Here is a 19,692-nt window from a genome sequence, read left to right on the forward strand (position 1 = left end):
AGGAAAATCCACAGAGACAGAAAATAGATTAAAGGTAGCCAGAGAATGGAGGGAGAAGACATTTGGGACCAATGCTACCAGTTGGATGTTTCTGTTTAGAATGATGGAAATATTCTGGAATCAGACAGTGATAACAGTGGTACACCACAGTAAGTATACTAAAAACCACTGAAGTGTCTACTTTGAAATGGTAAACTTTATGATATGTGAATTATAGCTCTTTTAAAAATGTTAAAAAGATAATGACAGAAAATAAGTAACTGTGAATAAAAAACTGAGACCTAATGAAAAGTACTGTAGTATCTAAACAGCATTAATTTTTAACAGGATATTTATGAAAAAGCAACACGAGACTAGAAAATTATCATTTATGTCACACAGTTCAAAATCTACCTTCTAGCATTAAGGTTTCTAACAGCAATTTCCTAAAATCCTAGGAGGTAAGGATGTTTCCCTATAAAATAATCCCATTACACATTATAACAAATCTCTCTGATCCAGCACAATTGGGGCAGAGTTGCTACATATATTGAAAATATTGGTTAAAGCAGAGAATGATAAAATATGTATTGGCATATGTATACACACACATACACACTCAAAAACAGTAAAAAATTTTGTTTTTACTTAAAATACAAATACAAATATTCACCCCTATTCTGTTATAAGATTAAAGCCATTTCTCCTTAGGTCTTCTGATTAGGATTTTATCATATCTTTCTTATACGAACCCACACCTACAATGCAACATTTATATTTCCAATTCCCTTTGAGTGATAACGGAACAAAAGCGGAGAGGTGTACACAAAGTAATCTGCATGTGAAATTGTTAGATTTATATCATTTTCTCACAGTTCACTTGCGCATACTTAATTCAAAATCATTTTTTTTCCAACTTGTCCTTACTGAGATTTTCCCAATACTTAATAATTTTCTTTGCTGTCACACTTAGGGTTCATCACTTTATAGAATGTTATATTGCAGAATTATAGTGAGAAGAATTGGCATTCACAGGATTTGAAGGGGTAGGAAACCCGCTCACTAATAAGCATTGAATGTAACTGGCAGGAGCCAAACTGCGTCCATGTGGTAGACTACAGCCTACTACCCATGTGTACTCAGTATCCTGTGGAAAGCTGTCAGTATCATTTACAGTGAGCCTGTCAAGCAGAAGTAAATTCACCGTGTTTGGTGAGTAGACATCAGCTAAATAAACCTCCACTGTACCTCCACTCCACTGAAAACAAATAATCTATCAGTAAAAACAGATAAAAGGGGTGAGAGCAGCAACATCAGGTGGGAAAGTTAGAGGAAAGTCGTGAAAACTTTCTACAAAATGCCTAGACTGATTAGTTATTTTAAGTTTACGTACATCAAAGAGGCCATTTCTCAGTATCAGTGTTGGTTTGGTTAATAGTCCTAAGGCCTTCTACCTCTACCTTGTAGTTGCCACCTCCTTGCTAAAATAAACAAGAGTCCTCAGACCATCCCAGAAAGTTGCTTTTTAGAAACATCCCAATCTCCAAAGAGCCAAACTTATGAGAACCCACATAACAAAAATGCATTCACAGAGGACCACGTAAAGTTCAAAGTGTCTAACTCACAAAAAAACTCCTTGAAGTTCCACTTGAATGCAGAGGTGAGAAGAGATTCCAGGAAAAAAAACAAACAAACAAAAAACCCTCAACAATCAAAGTAGAGAGCTCTACTGTACTACCTACCTAACCAACTCCCCTCTGATTATACACACACACAAACACACACACACAATCTAGAATATCAAAGAATCTGGAAAGTTTACACCTTATATTATGAGTATGCATTTTTAGCCATGGGGATCATTTATACTATGATTCCCAAATTTTCATAATCTTCAGAATCTTCCATTAAAGAAGATTCTGCTTCCATGCCCTATTGACATAAGGCTTGGCCAAATTACTTAGTTAATGAAATGGAAGTACAAATCACATTTGTCACTTCTAAGCTGAAGCTTTCAAAAGCTGTGAGAGGCTTCCTACATTACTCTTTCTCTCTGTCAGGAGATCAGCGTGTCCCACACAGGGGCTGCTCCATCACCCTTGATCCTGGGAAGAATTTGACCCTTAGGACTGAGGGACAGCTGATAATTGTAGCCTTTGCTGTTGCAAACCATTATGTTAGAGTTTTTTGTAACATGCCATACCACAGTGAAAGCCAACACAGCTGTGACAGATTTATCGGAAGAAAGAGAATACAAAGGAAGTTGACATCAGAACTATATACCTTCCAACCATAAAAGACTTCTAAACCAACAAATAATCCCTAATTTTCAGATCAGTGTTTCTCCAACTATCTGTGCTGATGGATCAGTTACCTTTTTAAAAAAAATTTTTTTTCCAATCTATTATAGACCAAATCTTACATAAAATGTAATAAAATGAATTATTAGAAAACCAAAAGAAAAAAAAAAAGGCTTTCAAAATTTAAGCCCCAATTTTTATATTATCATTAGATTCACCAGAAAAAACCCTACTCTGTCGAACTGCTATTCAAGTTTCTAAATGCTTACAATCCCAATTTTTGCCAATACATCACTGGCAAAATGACAGTGCATGGAACCACACAGATCCACAGAGCACACTTTCAGCAGCACTGTTTCAGGGCATGTGGAATTAAGAAATACAAAGCTTTTATGATGATGTAAACTTCTGGGCAATTGTTAACTGAAAATAAAATTATAGACTAATTTTGTCCAGGAAGCAGGTAAAATTCTCCTTTTAAAGGAAGTAGGAAAGAAATCTTTCCTACTCTGCAAAAATATCTGTGGTTCCTTTTTTCTATAGGCATAAAAATCAGGGTGTTATTTTTTCTTTTTCTTTTTCTTTTTTTTTTTTTTAGTCCATCATTGATAGACATTTAGGTTATTTGAAAAGTGCCTAGCTCCCAGACTTAGTAATTTTAAATGAAATGTTTTCAGTTATAGCGAATAGAACCCAATTATTTTATATTGACATATGTAGTTTACTGCCTTTTTCTCAACTTATTATCATCTAGCTACTGGAAAGCACCCAGTTTTCTTCAATTATTTAGCAACCTGCAATAAACATGGTTTAGTTCCAAAACTCCAAGATATCTTAAATCACATTTAATTTTGTAAAGAATGAATCTTTGCTCTACTGAAGATGATTCAAAGTTTTAGAAATTCATCTCGAACCTTTAAGTAGTTCTGGCTTGCCCAGAAATACTTTTTGGGTGGTAAGATTCCAGTCCTGATGAATGTCATTAATTATACCTCCAGTGTTCTCCTGGGTTGTTACAGCAGCTACTAGCTGCTTAAAAAGCTAGTTTTTTAAAAATGACTGAAAGGAAAAGAAATGATTGTTTCATTTTCTCTCAAATAAAGAAAATATGTGTAATATATTTAAAGTGAAGCTGCTTTCCAAGTTTTAAAAATGTGAATGGCAAAAGCTAGATCCACTTTGGTTTGGACAACAGAGACTAAATCATTGAACTTGTACAAGGGTCAACTGCCTTTTGAAATTACTAGTAATTTCTTTAATAAGGAAAAAAATACAAATGAGTGAATTTTTTCAATCCTGTCAATTAACATTTCTTTAGCACTGAATAAGGTATAAAATGTTTTCAAATCTGCAATCTTTAGTATCTACAGCAACCTAGCTTAGGCAAGTAAGACAAATACCATCACTTTATCCCCACTGAGCTGAAGGAAGAACTGTATTTCGACAGCTCAACTAAGATTTCAAACTTTTTTTTTTTACACACCAATCCATGCCAATTTCTTTCTTAAGGATTATTTGTATTTGACTACTCTGAGTAGTTGTACCTAAAATATCTTCAAGTTGGTCGGCAAAAAAATAAAATAGAACAAATATTTACCAGCAATATTATGAATAAGCCCAGAGAAAGAATATAGAATGCAGTCCATTTCTAAAATGATTAGGAGATGGGGCGCCTCGGTGGCTCAGCACGTTAAGCCTTTGCCTTTGGCTCAGGTCATGATCTCGGGGTCCTGGAATCGAGCCCCATATTGGGCTCTCTGCTCAGCAGGGAGCCTGTTTCCTCTTCTCTCACTCTGCCTGCCTCTCTGCCTACTTGTGATCTATGTCAAATAAATAAATAAAATCTTTAAAATGATTAAGAGACAAATATGACAGTATGCTAAAGTGTTTTTATTACAGGTATAATTTTTCATAATACAGAAATAAAGTTTAGATTTTCTTTCATTTTAAATTCTTCTGAAAAAATACCACAGATGTCTAATCGTTTAGGTAAAAACTAAATTAAGAAAATTTCCGTTTTCATGTAAATATTAGTAACAGTTAATTTAACAATTAGCAGAAATGAAGTTTTGTTGCTGGTGTCTGAAGATCTGTCTTATATTATCTTCAGGGTTTGAGAGAAGAGGTAGGCACAAAAGCAATGTTTTAAATTATATTACACTTTGATGATAAAAATATAAATAAAATTATGCTACTTTTTAAATCTCTGTCAATAAGTAAAGAAGCAATTGTTTTGTTTTGTTTTAACTGAAGGTGGTATTTCAAGTACATATACAGAAAGTTAAGCTTACTGTGTTACAGGAATAGAATGTTAAGAAACTGATCAATGTTATAGTTGGAGCTTAATTCCACAGAGCCTTTTAAGTTTATTGTTGTGTCAACCTGTCAGCTGATAAATATAAGTATAGTCATGAGTACAGTTAAATATTTTTAAATGTTTTTTAAAAACATCTTAATATGATCAGCAAAACTCCCAAGAACACTTTAATTAATCTTCATATGCACTTTGTAATGAAAAAAGATATGTAATTATTTAGCTAATAAATAGCCATTTTCTTTTCCTTTTGGTTTAGTACAAATTTAGACATTAAAAGACTTAACAAGAAAATTAACTAACCTATTTTGACCCTGAGAAAAAGTTCAACAAAGAAAAGTGACTTTATTCTTGCTCAACTCTTCTTTAAAAAGTAAAGAAAAGAAAATGTAAGTAGGGAAAAACAAAATATAGAATTCCTTGTGTTAAAGGCATGGTTAGTTCAGTTATTTAAGGGTATATTTTCAGCTATGTTGTCATCATCATCAAAATTCTGTGCTCTACAGAGTTATATCAAATTAATGCTCACTACTCACAGGTACATTTTTTTCCAAAGACATATTCTTTTAAATGCATTATTAACCCAAAAGTTTGGCTCTACTCTCAATTTTCAAACTTTTTAAAGTGAAAGCTCCTTAGTGAGGAAAAGTTGAGATCTAATTATACAGAGGACCCTGAGAGCCTGTAACTTTAGGCAGAAAAGCTATTCTTTCATCTAGATAAGAAAGTAGTTTAGTGGGATGCCTGAGTGGCTCAATCAGTTAAGCACCCTCTTTGGGCTCAGGTCTTGAACTTGGGTCCCGGGGATGGAGCCCAGCATGGGGTTCTCTCCTAAGCAGGGAGTCTGCTTCTGCCTCTGCCCTCCCCCACTCATGCTTGTGCTGTCTCTCTCTCTCTCTGAAATAAATAAATAAAATCTTAAAAAAAAAAAAAAAAGAAAAAATAGATCAGTCATTTAAATTTTCCCAGCATACTGCCTGTTTCTATTTTCTATCACAATTTCTTAGTTTTATCTTAGTTTTTTTCCATCTCTCCAGTAAAAGTAAGGGCTTATTGATTAAATCTGATGTTCTTCATGTTCTTGGACACTAAACAAATATTGGTTGATGAAAATAATTCACCAAATGCTATCCCAAGTATATACAGAGATTTTAAATTCTGTTATACACCTTCACAAAGGGTAGCGTTTTTGTTTTTGTTTTTTTTTTAAGATTTTATTTATTTATTTGAAAGAGAAAGATCACAAGTAGGCAGAGAGGTAGGCAGAGGGAGAGAGAGAGGGAAGCAGGCTCCCTGCTGAGCAGGACCCTGAGATCACGACCTGAGCCGAAGGCAGTGGCTTAACCACTGAGCCACCCAGGTACCCAAAGGTAGCGTTTTTAAAACCAAACTTGAATTGGAATAAAAAAAGTTAACAGAGGACATTTTTTACATTAAAATAGGTAGTAGAAAATGTTTAGTTTTCTGTTTACAAAAAAATTTCTAATTATCATACTTTCCATAATAAGCATTAAATCCTAATAAATTTTAAATGTAGTTCTCCAAATGGACATACAGCCCAACTATATTACGAGGCACAATTTCCAATAAATCAGTATTAGACCTTATGACAGTTCCTAAATCTAATTTTCATATAGTTCCTTTCCCATATTTTTATATTTCTAAACCTATTTATTGCGTTTAATCATAAATATGTTGGAAGGGGTACCTAATGACAGTACCAAATTTTAACTGAGGTTCTTACAGTAGTTTTCTACCTCTATGTAAAAATTAACTTGCACATTCTGAATCAATACTTCTCAATCTTACAATGGCTGTAAAAGAAGTAATAAAATAGAATGCCAAAAGGGCCTTAGCGATAGGTGGAATGTCTAAATGTTCTTTTAACAAAAAACTACTAGTCAAGGCAGTTGTATAGAGAAGATGCAGAATATTAAGGTTTGTGTATAAGAAAAAATTACTAATGACTATTTTAATAATAATTTAAGTAAGAAGTCTCTTATCCCCATAATTTTGTTTAATTTCATAATTATCATCAGGTAACCAAAACTAATCTGAGTCAGCAGATCACATAGTCTTTCTCAAAACTTTCCTCTCAAGAAAAACAGGTCCTGTCCAATTTGGAGGACTACAAGTCCTTAGACCTATGTTTTCCAATAAAGGAGCCAGTAGACACCTGTGGCCTTTGAGCACTTGAAATAAGGTTAGTACAACTGAGAAATTGAATTTTAAATTTTATTTAAATTACTTTACTAAATTTAAATTTTAATGTATTCAACTCAGTTACTAGAACTTTTAATTATGTTTGAAAAAACTTGGGTTTGTATTCTTAAACTAAAAATTTACTAAATCTAAATATAGATCAAGTATTTCCAATGAAAAAATATCAGAGTTAAAAGAATACAAAAGAACAAAAATACTCAATGAATTTTATATTGATTATGTAAATATTAAAATATTCTGATATACTGGGTTACATAAAATTTTTCATTATGAAAATTCATTCAACTGTCCTTTTACTTTTTTTAATATAGCCACTAAAAGTTCTGAGTTACATAAGTGGCTTACATTATATTTCTATTAGACAGTACTGCTTTAGACAACCTGTATAAAATCAAAACTTTTAAAGTCAGCTTCCTTAACGTATAATTTACATGCAATAAAATGCAATCTTTGGGGCGCCTGGGTGGCTCAGTGGGTTAAGCCACTGCCTTCGGCTCAGGTCATGATCCCAGGTCCTGGGTTCAAGCCCCGCATCGGGCTTTCTGCTTGGCAGGGAGCCTGCTTCCTCCTCTCTCTCTACCTGCCTCTCTGCCTACTTGTGATTTCTCTCTGTCAAATAATAAATAAAATCTTTAAAAAAAAAAAATAAATAAAATAAAATAAAATGCAATCTTTTACGAGTATAGGTCTATAAATTTTGACAAATGTATGCAGTCATGTAACAACCAAGCACAATTAGGACATGAAATATTCCATCACCCCAAGAAGATCCTTCACGCTCCTCTGTAATCAATTCACAACTTAACTCCTACCTCCAAATCCTGACAACTCTGTCTTCTGCCCCTATAGCTTTGCCAATTCTAGAATGACCTACAAATGGAATAATACAGCATGTAGACTTTTTGAATCTGATTAAAATCAATTTTAAATACTACAGTACTCTCACGGCACTAAAGGATGATTATCATTCTGGTATTTCCTTGTATTATGAACATTTTGCCAAGGCCTAGTTTTCATTATTCTGCATCCAAAACTGAGCATTCCTCCCTGTCACTATTACAGTAATTTATTTACTACCACTAGACTACAAGTGACCAAATATATTATAGTCATTTACATGCAGGTCCTACCTCACTAGACCGTAGTAAGTTAGAAGCCTGATGTCTAGACCTACTACGCTTGTCCATAGGGTTAATTGCCTAATGAAATTAATAGTGCAAATAACAAGGCTAAGAAGATATTTGTTTAAAAAAAAAACTGAGATTGTATTATAAAAAAGGAAAAGAACACAAAAGAATTGAGTCATGAAGAACTTAATCCTCTAGATTAGATGTCTACTTTCGCTGAGGTCTCAAAAAAGGATATTGGGCTCTGGAGGATCCAAGAACTACAATGCCAGCCAACCAGGTGCAAATGCTAGTGGAGATTTAACTTAAACCAATATTTTACCCAGGTTGCTATTGATTTTGTCAGGGCTTGCTAAAAACGTTGAATAAATTTGGAGCAGTCTGCCTAGCACTAGTTTTCTCATAAACTCTGTTACTTCTGGTCAGTATTTTACAGAACATAAAAGTTTTTCAGGAACATCTGTATTGCATTACAGCAGGAACACCCGTACCACGTGAAGGTAAAGACAACAAATCCTATGGCTCTATCTGAAAAGTCAGATATTTGTAATCATTAATTTCATATAAATATATGAAGCATAACAAATCTATGTTTTAAGTAAATAAATGAAATAGTACACCTAACTTTAAATCTTTCAAACACTTACTGAAGTCTCCAGTAAGAAAAACTCCTTCTGCTCCTGGGGCCCATTCTTTGCGTATAACCACCATCGGCACATCTGTGGACACCGAAGGATTCATAACCTCTGGAGAATTTATCAATACCACCTTCGTTCTCTCCAATGTTGTTCAAGGTCTCGGTTAAACCGTTTATACCTTTAAAAAAGTGCAAAAGAAGGAAGTTAGAAAATAAATCGTCTTCCAGGAAAGCTACTGTATTAAGTCAATGCTTTATTTACTCTTATTCCGAAAAAGAAAAGAAAAAAGATATTTAAGAGGAATAATGTGAATAATTTCACATATAAGGTAGCAGTTACCTCACAGGACAAAATAATTCCTATCTCAAACTGAACCAATCTAATATTTTTTTTGGTAATTCATAAATTTGGTGTAAGAGAGAAAATACGATTGTTCTATATTCCATGAAATTTTAAAAATCAGCATTATAGCAATTTCTATGTCAAATAGTATGATGAAGGAGCATCCCTACGTGTTTCTCTTCCAACCCCTAAGAAAGTAAAAGAAAAATAGTCAAAAGCCAGTAAGATAAATAAAATTACCTTACAACAGGGTTTGGCACACTTTTCCTTTTAAAAGGTAGATGGTAAATTGGTCTGTTTCACAACTACTCAGCTATTTCTCAAAAGCATGAAAACTGCTGCAGACAACATGTAAATGAATGGGTATGGTTAATGCCAATAACATGTCATTTACAAAACAGTTACTGGCCAAATGTGGCCTATGGGCTGTAGTTTGCCTAGTTCTTCCCTTTAGCATAGCAACTACGCATGGAAAAAAAATGTGCTACGTCATGTCAAACTATAAAAGCTAGGGGCCACGAGAAGAAACTAAAGATTCCTTCCCAAGGAGGACTAAGAATAACACATGGCTGTTTCTCAGCCTCACCCAGATCTGGGGTCCATACAGCCAATCAATAAAATAAAATAAATAAAATAAAATAAAATAAAATAAAGTGCTACTAATGTCATTAATACCAACAGACATAGGGAGAGAAGCAAGGACAAAACAGGTAAAACTGAAGTGAGGCAGGTGGTAGGGGCTTTCTGTCAAAGTCAAGGTTCCAGAACGATGAAACTGAGCAATGCTATATATGCTTCCTTGCACTTCCTCAGATCCTTAGGGGTGAGCATAAATAGTCCCAGAAAGATGACATGAATCCAAGTAGGGGATATATAAGGAATATCCAAAACTTGAGAAGCTGACTAATGAAGAACATTCCACTAAGCCCAAACAGAAAACAAATCTTTCCAAAGATTTGGAAATTCTTACAAATATTTCACATTTATTTTCAACTTACTTTAAAAATGAACTCAATAGGGGGTGCCTGGGTGACTCAGTGGCGTTAAGCGTCTACCTCAGGCTCAAGTCATGATCCCAGAGTCCTAGGATCAAGTCCCCCGGGGCAAGCTCCCTGCTCAGGGGGAATCTGCTTCTCCCTTTCACTCTGCCCATTACCCCCTACTCATGCATGCTCTCTCTGTCAAATAAATAAATAAATCTTTAAAAAAAAAAAAAGATTTTATTATTTATTGACAGAGGAGAGACACAGCGAGAGAGGGAACACAAGCAGGGGGAGTGGGAGAGGGAGACAGCAGGCTCCCAGCAGAACAGGGAGACTGATGTGGGGCTTGATCCCAGGACTCTGAGATCATGACCCGAGCCTAAGGCAGAGTAACCAACTGAGCCACCTGGGCACCCCTAAATAATAAAAATCATAAAAATATGAACTCAGTAAAGAAAAGAGGTGAGAGATTATACAACAAAACAATAAGATGAAAGGTAAAATGAGACCCCTAGACCTAAAAAAGCAAGAGGAGGAACAAAATATATCACTGGAAAATAATAAAATAGAATTGGCAAGAACAAAATACACATATGGTAAAATAGCAAATTATTAAACAAATAATAATTGGAAATTTATATAATAGAAAAGAAAAAGACTAAGAAATAGACTATATTAAGGAAGCTAATAGGTATGAAAAATTGACAAAAATGATCTAAAATAAGGATGCTGCTGACTCTGAAGAACAAACCAAATAAAATGGATATAAATATATAAAGCTGGAAAATTCTTCTCTCAGAATTAAATCTGAATATTTGGGGTTCCTGGGTAGCTTAGTCGGTTAAACATTCAGCTCAGGTCACAAAACCAAATAAAATGGATATAAATATATAAAGCTGGAAATTCTGTCTCTTCAGTAATTTAAATCTGAATATTGGGGTTCCTGGGTAGTCTTAGTTGGTTAAACATTCAGCTCAGGTCATCGATCTCCCACAGTCCTGGAAATCTAGCCCCATGTGGGGCACCATGCTCATGGGGAGTCTGCCCCACACCCCAGGTCATAGCTCAGCTCTCTCTCCTAATAAATAAGATCTTGAGAGGAAACAAAAGAATTAAATCTGCATATAAAAATAAGACCATGCTATATTTTAAGAAAAATTTGGAAATCAAACATAAACATACACATTGGCAACACCTCCCAATTTAGGCTACTAAATTTAAAAGGGTACAGAAAGAACTCTTTAGAAAACCGGTCATAGAAAAGCAGTAAGAGGGAGGTTTTTTGTTTTTGCTTGTTCCAAAGGAACAAAACACTAAAGACCAAAAGATAAAGCCAAGCCCACATATTTCTGAGAAGGAAAGGTGATAATCTAACAGTATTTTATTTTATTTTTTTTTAAAGATTTTATTTAATTATTGGACAGACAGAGATCACAAGTAGGCAGAGAGGCAGGCAGAGAAAGAGGGGGAAGGAGGCTTCCAGCCTGAGCAGAGAGCCCGATGCAGGGCTCAATCCTGGACCCCGAAATCATGGCCTGAGCCAAAGGCAGAGGCTTTAACCCACTGAGCCACCCAGGTGCCCCTAACGGTATTTTATAAGGCAATTTCCTACTCAAACCTAAGGAATTCTTTAAATATTGTCAAATTAAAAAATAAATTTAAGTTTATGACACTAATGAACTACGGTTGAAGGGGAAAAAAAACAAAACTAGATGATTAAAAGATTAAAAACACATACACAGAGGAATTAACAGTCATGGGAGCAGTGTTGCTGACACCCTGATCTTTAAATATAGAAACATGGCTAGACATTGGTGAAAATGTGGGAATGTGATAACAAAAAAAAACCTCAATGTATGAAGTAAGTTTTATTATAAAAGAAATTACACGACGAGTGAAAGGAAAATGGAAGAAAATACAGTAGTTGTCCCCATTGTAAAAGAATAACTGATCATTGACTAAAATTTAAGATTGTCATCATTAGGGGCACCTGGGTGGCTGGACATTTGGGTTGGTTCTGTATCTTGACTATTGTAAGTAATGCTGCAATAAACATAGGGATACATATATCTTTTGAATTAATGTTTTCATTTCCTTTGGGTAAATGGCCCTAGTACAATTACTTGATTATACAATAATTCTATTTTAATTTTTGGGGGGAGTCTCCATACTGTTTTCCACAGTGGCATACCAGCTTGCATTCCCACCAACAGTGCATGAGTTGTATAAGTCTTCATATATTTGGTTATTATGAACCCTCATCAGATAACATCATTGAATATTATCTTTCTCCCACTCAGGAAGGCTGCCTTGTTTATTTTGTTGACAACTTTCTTTGTTGTGCAAAAGGCTTTTATTTTGGGGTAGTCCCAAGTAGTTTAATTATGCCCTTTGTTACCCTGCCTGAGGAGGCCCATATCTAGAAAAATATTCTATGGGCAATTCAAAAAAATTACTGCCTATGTTTTCTTCCAGAAATATAATGGTTTCAGGTCTCATATACAAGTCTTTAATCCATTTTAAGTTTATTTCTGTAGTATGGTGTAAGAAAGTAGTCCAATTTCATTCTTTTGCATGTAGCTGTCCAGTTTTCCCAATGCCAGTTGTTGAAGAGACTGTCTTTTTTCCCACTATATATTCTTGTCTTCCTTGTTGTAGATTAATTGACCATAAAAGTGTATAGATTGATTCTTGGCTCTGTATTGTTCCATGAATCTGAGTCTAATTTTGTGTCAGTACCATACTATTTGATTACTACAGCTTTTGTAGTGATTGTGATACCTCCAGGTTTGTTTTCCTTTTTCAAGATTGGTTTGGCTATTTGGGGTCTTTTGTGGTCTATACACATTTTAGGATTATTTGCTCTAGTTCTGTGAAAAACATTGTTGGTATTTTGATAGGGATTACAATAAATCTGTAAATTGCTTTGGATAATATGGACATTTTAACAATACTTGTTCTCCAACCCATCATCATGGAACAGCTTTCCATTTCTTTGTGTCATCTTCAATTTCTTTCACTCATGTTTATTGTTTTCAGGAGTACAGTTTTTCCCCTCCTTGCTTAAGTTATTCCTAGGTGTTTTATTCTTTTGGGTGCAACCATAAATGGTTTAATCCTTTTGTTGATGTCATATGTGCACTCCAGAAAACAACATTTTTTAGTATAAAGGAAGATGTGTATAAATTTCAGACATTTCTTTCATTTCACTTCAGTTTCTTTGTTTCAAATAAATTGAAGCTAAATTTAATACATATTTTCTAAAGTTTCATTATATTATTTTTATCTATCAAGACATTTCTCTATTCTCCTACCTATATGAAAGCATATAAAACATCAGGAATAATATTCCCCAAATATTAGTGACAATTTTTTTTCATGAGGTTTCTTTTTACTTTTTCACTTGCATGTTCCAATCATTTATAACAAATAAGTACCATTTAAATTAAAAATAAATTTTTTTCTGAAACTATATAATTTTTACATCACTACAACATCTACATAATCCTATAAAATATCCTGTAGGAATTTTATTGGGTATGTAAACTATGTTTGTAAATTTGGGGAATTGAAATTATTTGATATAGATTCATGGAACAAAATTGAATCCCCAAAAGATTCTTGAGCATATGTAGAAATTAAGTATGCTGATGAAAGAGCATGTTTAAATCAGTAAAGAAAGGATCTCTCATCTAGTAAATACAGAAACTTGTAAGTTAATTATCAAAAAAATGGACCCCTAAAATCAAAATAACATCAAGAGAGATCACAGTTATAGACATTAAATTCAAAATAAATAAAGGGGCACCTGGCTGACTCAGTCAGTTAAGTGTCCGAGTCAATTTTTACTCAGGTCATGATCTCAGGGTTATGAGACTGAGCCCTGCATCAGGCTCCATGCTCAGCAGGGAATCTGCTTGAGATTCTCTCTCTCCTCTCCCTCTGCCCCTCCCCTGTGTATCTGTACACTCTCTCTCTCAAATAAATAAATCTTTAAAAAAATAAAAATAAATAAAATCAATAGTTCACAAAAAAATACAAATGTCCAAAAACATATAAAAAGATGTTCAAATTCATATGTAACTAAAGAAGTACAAATCCTAAACTTGGAAATTTTACTTTCTACCTAAAAAAAAAAAAAAAAAAATCAATAAACATGATAGTCTGTGTCAACACAATATAGGCAGAGAAAAAGACATTCTCAAGACTGTTTGGTATGATATAAACCAGAGAAAAATTTGGCAACACCTATGAAAATTTCAAAATCATTAAGTAATTCCATTTTTAGAAATTTATGTTTTGGATATGTTGAACAAGGAAGCAACGACATGTCTGGTGTACAGTGATAATCATTATGGGACTATTTATGACACTGAGCCATGGAAAATAACCTACCTACCAGATCAACAATTGGGAGAGTAGCTGAATAAACTGTGTTATATCCAAACAATAAATCACACAAGAGTCATTAAGAAGAATGAGGTAGAGAGAAAGAGACTGATATGCAAAGATACTCAAAATGGGTTACTTTTAGAGAAAGAAGTTATAGAACAGTATTCTGCAAAGTAGCTACTTGGATAAAGAAAATATAGATACGGCTGTGAATGGCATGCACATCCACTTTCACAGGGCCTCTTCCTCGGCTCCAAGGGTGGGGCTCCAATGGCCTGAGGTGGGCAGGGGCTTAAAGCTTCTTAACACCACCACCCCACAGTTACAACATTTGCTTCAGTGACACATATGTCTGTGAATGTCAGTGACACATCTCAATATGCCACATAATCAGATCAATGGAGTGAAGTGGCCTATAGGAGTGGTAGGTGTGGGTGGACTATTTCATATATGACCCCCTTTTGTATTGTTAATTGAAGTATATTTGACACAATGTTCCATTAGTTTCAGGTGTACAACTTCATCACTAGACAGATCTAAGTTTACTATGTATTTGTTTACTATGCTATCTATGCTTAACTGTAAATGTAGCTATCATCTGTCACCATAAAACGCTATTGCAATACTATTGACTATACTGGTGATACTGTACCTTTTACTCCCGTGGCTTATTCACTCCCTAATTGGAAGCCTATACTTCTCACTCCTCTTCACCCATTTTGACCATCCTATTACCCCACTCTCGGTTGGAAATCACCTGTTTGTTCTCTGTATTTATGTATCTATTTCTGCTTTTTTGTTTTAAAGATTTTATTTATTTATTTGACAGAGAAAGAGATCACAAGTAGGCAGAACAGCAGGCAGAGAGAGAGGAGGAAGCAATCTCCCCGCCATGCAGAGAGCCCGATGTGGGGCTCGATCCCAGGACCCTGAGATCATGACCTGAGCCGAAGGCAGAGGCTTAACCCACTGAGCCACCCAGGTGCCCCTATCTATTTCTGCTTTTTATTTGTTCACTTGTTTTTTAGATTTCACATATAAATGAAATCATATGGTATTTGTCTTTCTCTGACTTTTATCACTTAGCTATCACCCTCTAGGTCTATGCGTGTTATCACAAATGGCAAGATCTGATCTTATCATTCTTTTTCATGACTGAGTAATACTCCATTCTGTATGTGTATACAACACCTTTTCCTATTTATTTATGCTATTGATGGACAATTAGGTTGCTTCCACACCTTAGCTATTATAAATAACACAGCAGTAAACACAGGGTGTATACATTTTTTGAATCAATCTTTTTGTTTTCTTCTTTGCATAAATAGCTCAGTAGTGGATATTTGAATTGAATATTTGAATACAATTATTGAATTGTATGTGTATCTCTATTTTTAATTTTCGAGGAGACTCCATACTGTTTTCCACAGTGGCTGCACCCAATTTACATTCCCACCAACAGTACACAAGGCTTCCGGTTTTCTCGACATCCTTGTCACACTTGTTATTTTTCTTTTGACACTAGCCATTCTGACAGTGTAAGATGATATCTCATGGTTTTGACTTGCATTTCCCTGATGATTAGTGACATGGAGCATCTTTACATAGTCTGTTGGCTATTTGTATGTCTTCTTTAGAAAAATGTCTATTTGGGGTCCTCTGCCCATTTTTAATCAGATTATTGGGGGTTTTTGATGTTGAGTTGCCCCTCTATATTATATATATACCCAAACATACAACACACACACATACATGCACACACATGTACACATGTGCATGCATATACATCCATGGTTTTATAAATATAAAAATTATATTTGATCCATGATCTGAAACAAATTAGCTTTTTTTTCTTTTTTTTTTTAATATTTTATTTATTTATTTGACAGAGAGAGAGAGAGATCACAAGTAGGCAGAGAGGCAGGCAGAGAGAGAGGGGGGAAGCAGGCTCTCCGCCTGAGCAGAGAGCCCCACGCGGGGCTCGATCCCAGGATCCAAGATCATGACCTGAGCCGAAGGCAGAGGCTTAACCCACTGAGCCACCCAGGTGCCCCGCAAATTAGCTTTTAACAAAATGGCATGACCCCAGTGTCAATGACAGCCCTAACTCCAGGGGACACAAACTGAACCACCCACAAAAACCAGATAGGTATTGCATATATGAGGAGCTGTCCCACATCAAAAAACACAAAAGTGTGAGCCTAATGAGAAAGAAGTTGGCCTTAGAGTACAGAAAACAATGCAGAAAGGAACCCTGGTGAGACAGAGAATGCAAACCCCACTGAAAACAAAAAGCTTCTATTTATAGCTACAGCCCATTGTTACCAAGTGTGATTTGCCAGATCAAATAGCTAATTAAGAGCCAAAAAAAAAAAATCCAAGATTTTTTTTCTATGAACTCTTCCTGATTTAAATTAGTTATTATTTGAAAAATGTTTCAAAAAGCTTTAAAATACTGACCCGGACAAAAAAAAAAAAAAAAAAAAGTCTGTAGATATAATGAGATATTCATATGCAAACCCTCTCATATTCTCAATGTCCTACAAGAAAATGTGTTTTTTGTTTTTTTTGTTTTGTTTTACTTCTTGCAATATCATTCAGCTGTAATTCTTGGGTGTATGAAAACTCTAACCCATATTAAACAACATAGTGACAACATTCCATAAAAGTATCAAACAGTAAGGAACAATCAACAAATTAATTTGGACTTAGGGTGAAAGAATACAAACACATGTATACATAATGCAAGGAAAAGTACTGATTAAAAAAGATACAATTCTGGGACGTTAAACCAAATGCGGTAATAATGTTATTGTTAAAGTGAGCCTAATATCTTAAAAACGCACTTCAGATTTAAGGTTTAAGTTTTAAAAAAATCATTCATGAGAACTTTCATGAAATATGTACAAATGTCCCATTTACTAAAATTTCAACAGAAACAGGATTATAGCATTATATTATTTTAACTAAATACCTTGACTTCCCTCAAGGTCAGCCCCTATAGCTTCTGATACAGAAATACACATTCCACTTTGAATTCACTGCTGGCTCAAAAAAGAAAATGCCTGAGGATACAGAGAGCTCATCATGCCTGTCTGCCCTCTCCTACTACAGTCATCTCTCTTACTATTTTGCTATGAATTTACAGGATATTTTAAAACTAGGTCAAATTCTTACTAACCCAAGAACATAAAATGAAGTTAGTACAGCAACTAGCATTTGTACAGATATAAAATGCTATAAATACCATCAGATTTGATCTCTACATTGATGTTTTTAATCCTTTTTACAAAGGAAGAAACAGAGACACAGAATAAATATGTTAAGTTGTCCAAGGTCAAGGAGGGTAAGGAGCAATAGATAAAGCATCATGCATCACAAAAGGTATACTTTAAGTTAATCAAGAGACAAAAATCTCAAATTAATGTCACATTTTCTTTTTAAAGATAGTCCTTAAAGTTTCATTCATAAAGCTACTAATCTTTTAATTAAGAGAATCAGCTTAGTCTTTAGAAATAAGTGCAGATTATATCCTAACTGTGTTACATACTATATGTGACTTTGAACAAGTCACTTAAACCTCCCTTTTGCTTAATTTCTTCCCCTGTTAAGTGGGAGAAACATTATAGGTTCTGAGGAATCAATGAAATCACACTGGGAGCCATCCCCACATTAGCCAGCAAGTGGCTCCGTAATTGTTGGCTCTGCAACTTTTCTCCACTTCAGTGAGTGGCAATGCGGTAGATACTTTTTAATTTATCTTTTTTTTATTTATAGCACTTATTCAGATTTAATATACATGTTAATTATTAGCAAACATTAGGGGTTTCCCCTCAAATTCCAAAACTGTTTAAGAATCTTTTTTTTTTTTTTAAAGATTTTATTTATTTGACAGAGAGAAATCACAAGTAAGCAGAGAGGCAGGCAGAGAGAGAGGAGGAAGCAGGCTCCCCGCTGAGCAGAAAGCCTGATGTGGGGCTCGAACCCAGGACCTGGGATCATGACCTGAGCCGAAGGCAGCGGCTTAACCCACTGAGCCACCCAGGCGCCCCTGTTTAAGAATCTTTACAATTTTTCCCCCCTGCGGTAGAAATGACAATAAAGGCATGCTAACTCATAGCACATACTAAGTACTTCATATTGACTCGAATGCATGGATTATGGAAAGTTTGGGGAAAAATTAAATAGACTGGATTGACTGGGGATAGTTATTTTACAGAGGTAGCAAGAGATAAATTTAGGGGGGGTGGGAGAAACAACCTGAAATCTTTGCTCTCATGGAAGGTAATTCATCCTAGATCAGTACTGTATTTCTGATTTCAAGCAGAGTTGTGAACATAGGGGAGATAAGTCAGGAGAGATAGATCATACCTTATCTGGAAATGTCTAGGATATAGAATCCTTTCTCAAGTGTTTCTGAGTGGTCCTAAAACCTAAGGGACCCATGGGGGAAATTCCTTCCCTGCCAGCTTAATTTTCAAGATTTTATATTGTCATTTGTTTCCTCGTGGAGACTTGTATTAGAGGCAAGAAAAAACACAGAAGTAAAAGCTCAACAGGAATTCTTAAGAGCTAAAAAATGGGAAAATAAGGTTAAAAGAGGGGGTTATGGGATTTTTGAAAGAAAAAAAATAGCTTTTTAAATCAGCCTTTAAAAAGACTTCAAAGTGTCTCATAGAAACTTTCTTCTCAGGTGAAAACTATCCAGAATATGCAATTATCCATGCATTAAAATGTCAAATGAAGATTTAGGCATTTGAGACTTTAAAGTGGACAGTTTATGTCTCTTAATTAAGGACAAGTACTCTACAACAACAAAAACTGCAATATATTTATGACAGAATAAAAATATGTATTGTGTGCTAATAATTCAGTTACATAAAATAAAATCCTTTCCTTTAGAAGTTCGTTAGTCCAGTGGAAGAGTGTTCAACTCATGACAGGAGAGAGCTGGGATAAGCAAGCATTAACTGGGGAGTAAACAGAAGGAACTACTGGGAGAAGAGGTTAGAGAAGGCTTTAGGGAGTAGTTGGCATTTATGCTATCTCTTGAAGGATAAGCAGTATATCTTGAAAGCTAGAGAAAGGACAGAGAAGGACAATACATATGTAAAAACCAGGAGGTTCTTGTTGACATGATAACTAGCTTTGTGTAGCCAGAGCAAGAGAATGGGTAGGGATCTACAAGCCAACCAGGATGGAAAAGACAGTTTTCAGCTAGACAATAAAATAAAAATAAAAACCCTAAAGACTTTAAAAGGGAGATAATAGATATGATCAAAGACAAGTTTTAAAACGAGCAACTTGAACAATGAATTTTGGTAGGCAGAGTCCATAGGTTAATGAAATCTTTATTAAAATTGAACGTAATAATAAAAAATAAATAAAATAAAT

The 19,692-nt window shown here is 34.7% G+C and overlaps 1 protein-coding gene across 1 annotated transcript in view; it reads right to left on the bottom strand.

Annotated features, from left to right (window-relative positions):
• GBE1 (1,4-alpha-glucan branching enzyme 1) overlaps positions 1–19,692 on the bottom strand; it is a 281,717-nt gene that overhangs the window by 210,963 nt on the left and 51,062 nt on the right. The window contains 3 exon segments of the mRNA XM_047722078.1: positions 8,591–8,640; positions 8,642–8,742; positions 8,744–8,759. Coding sequence (XP_047578034.1) covers positions 8,591–8,640; positions 8,642–8,742; positions 8,744–8,759 — 167 coding nt within the window.

Source organism: Lutra lutra, chromosome 1 (assembly GCF_902655055.1).
Source record: "Lutra lutra chromosome 1, mLutLut1.2, whole genome shotgun sequence".
In the NCBI taxonomy this organism is placed as follows: Eukaryota; Metazoa; Chordata; class Mammalia; order Carnivora; family Mustelidae; genus Lutra; species Lutra lutra.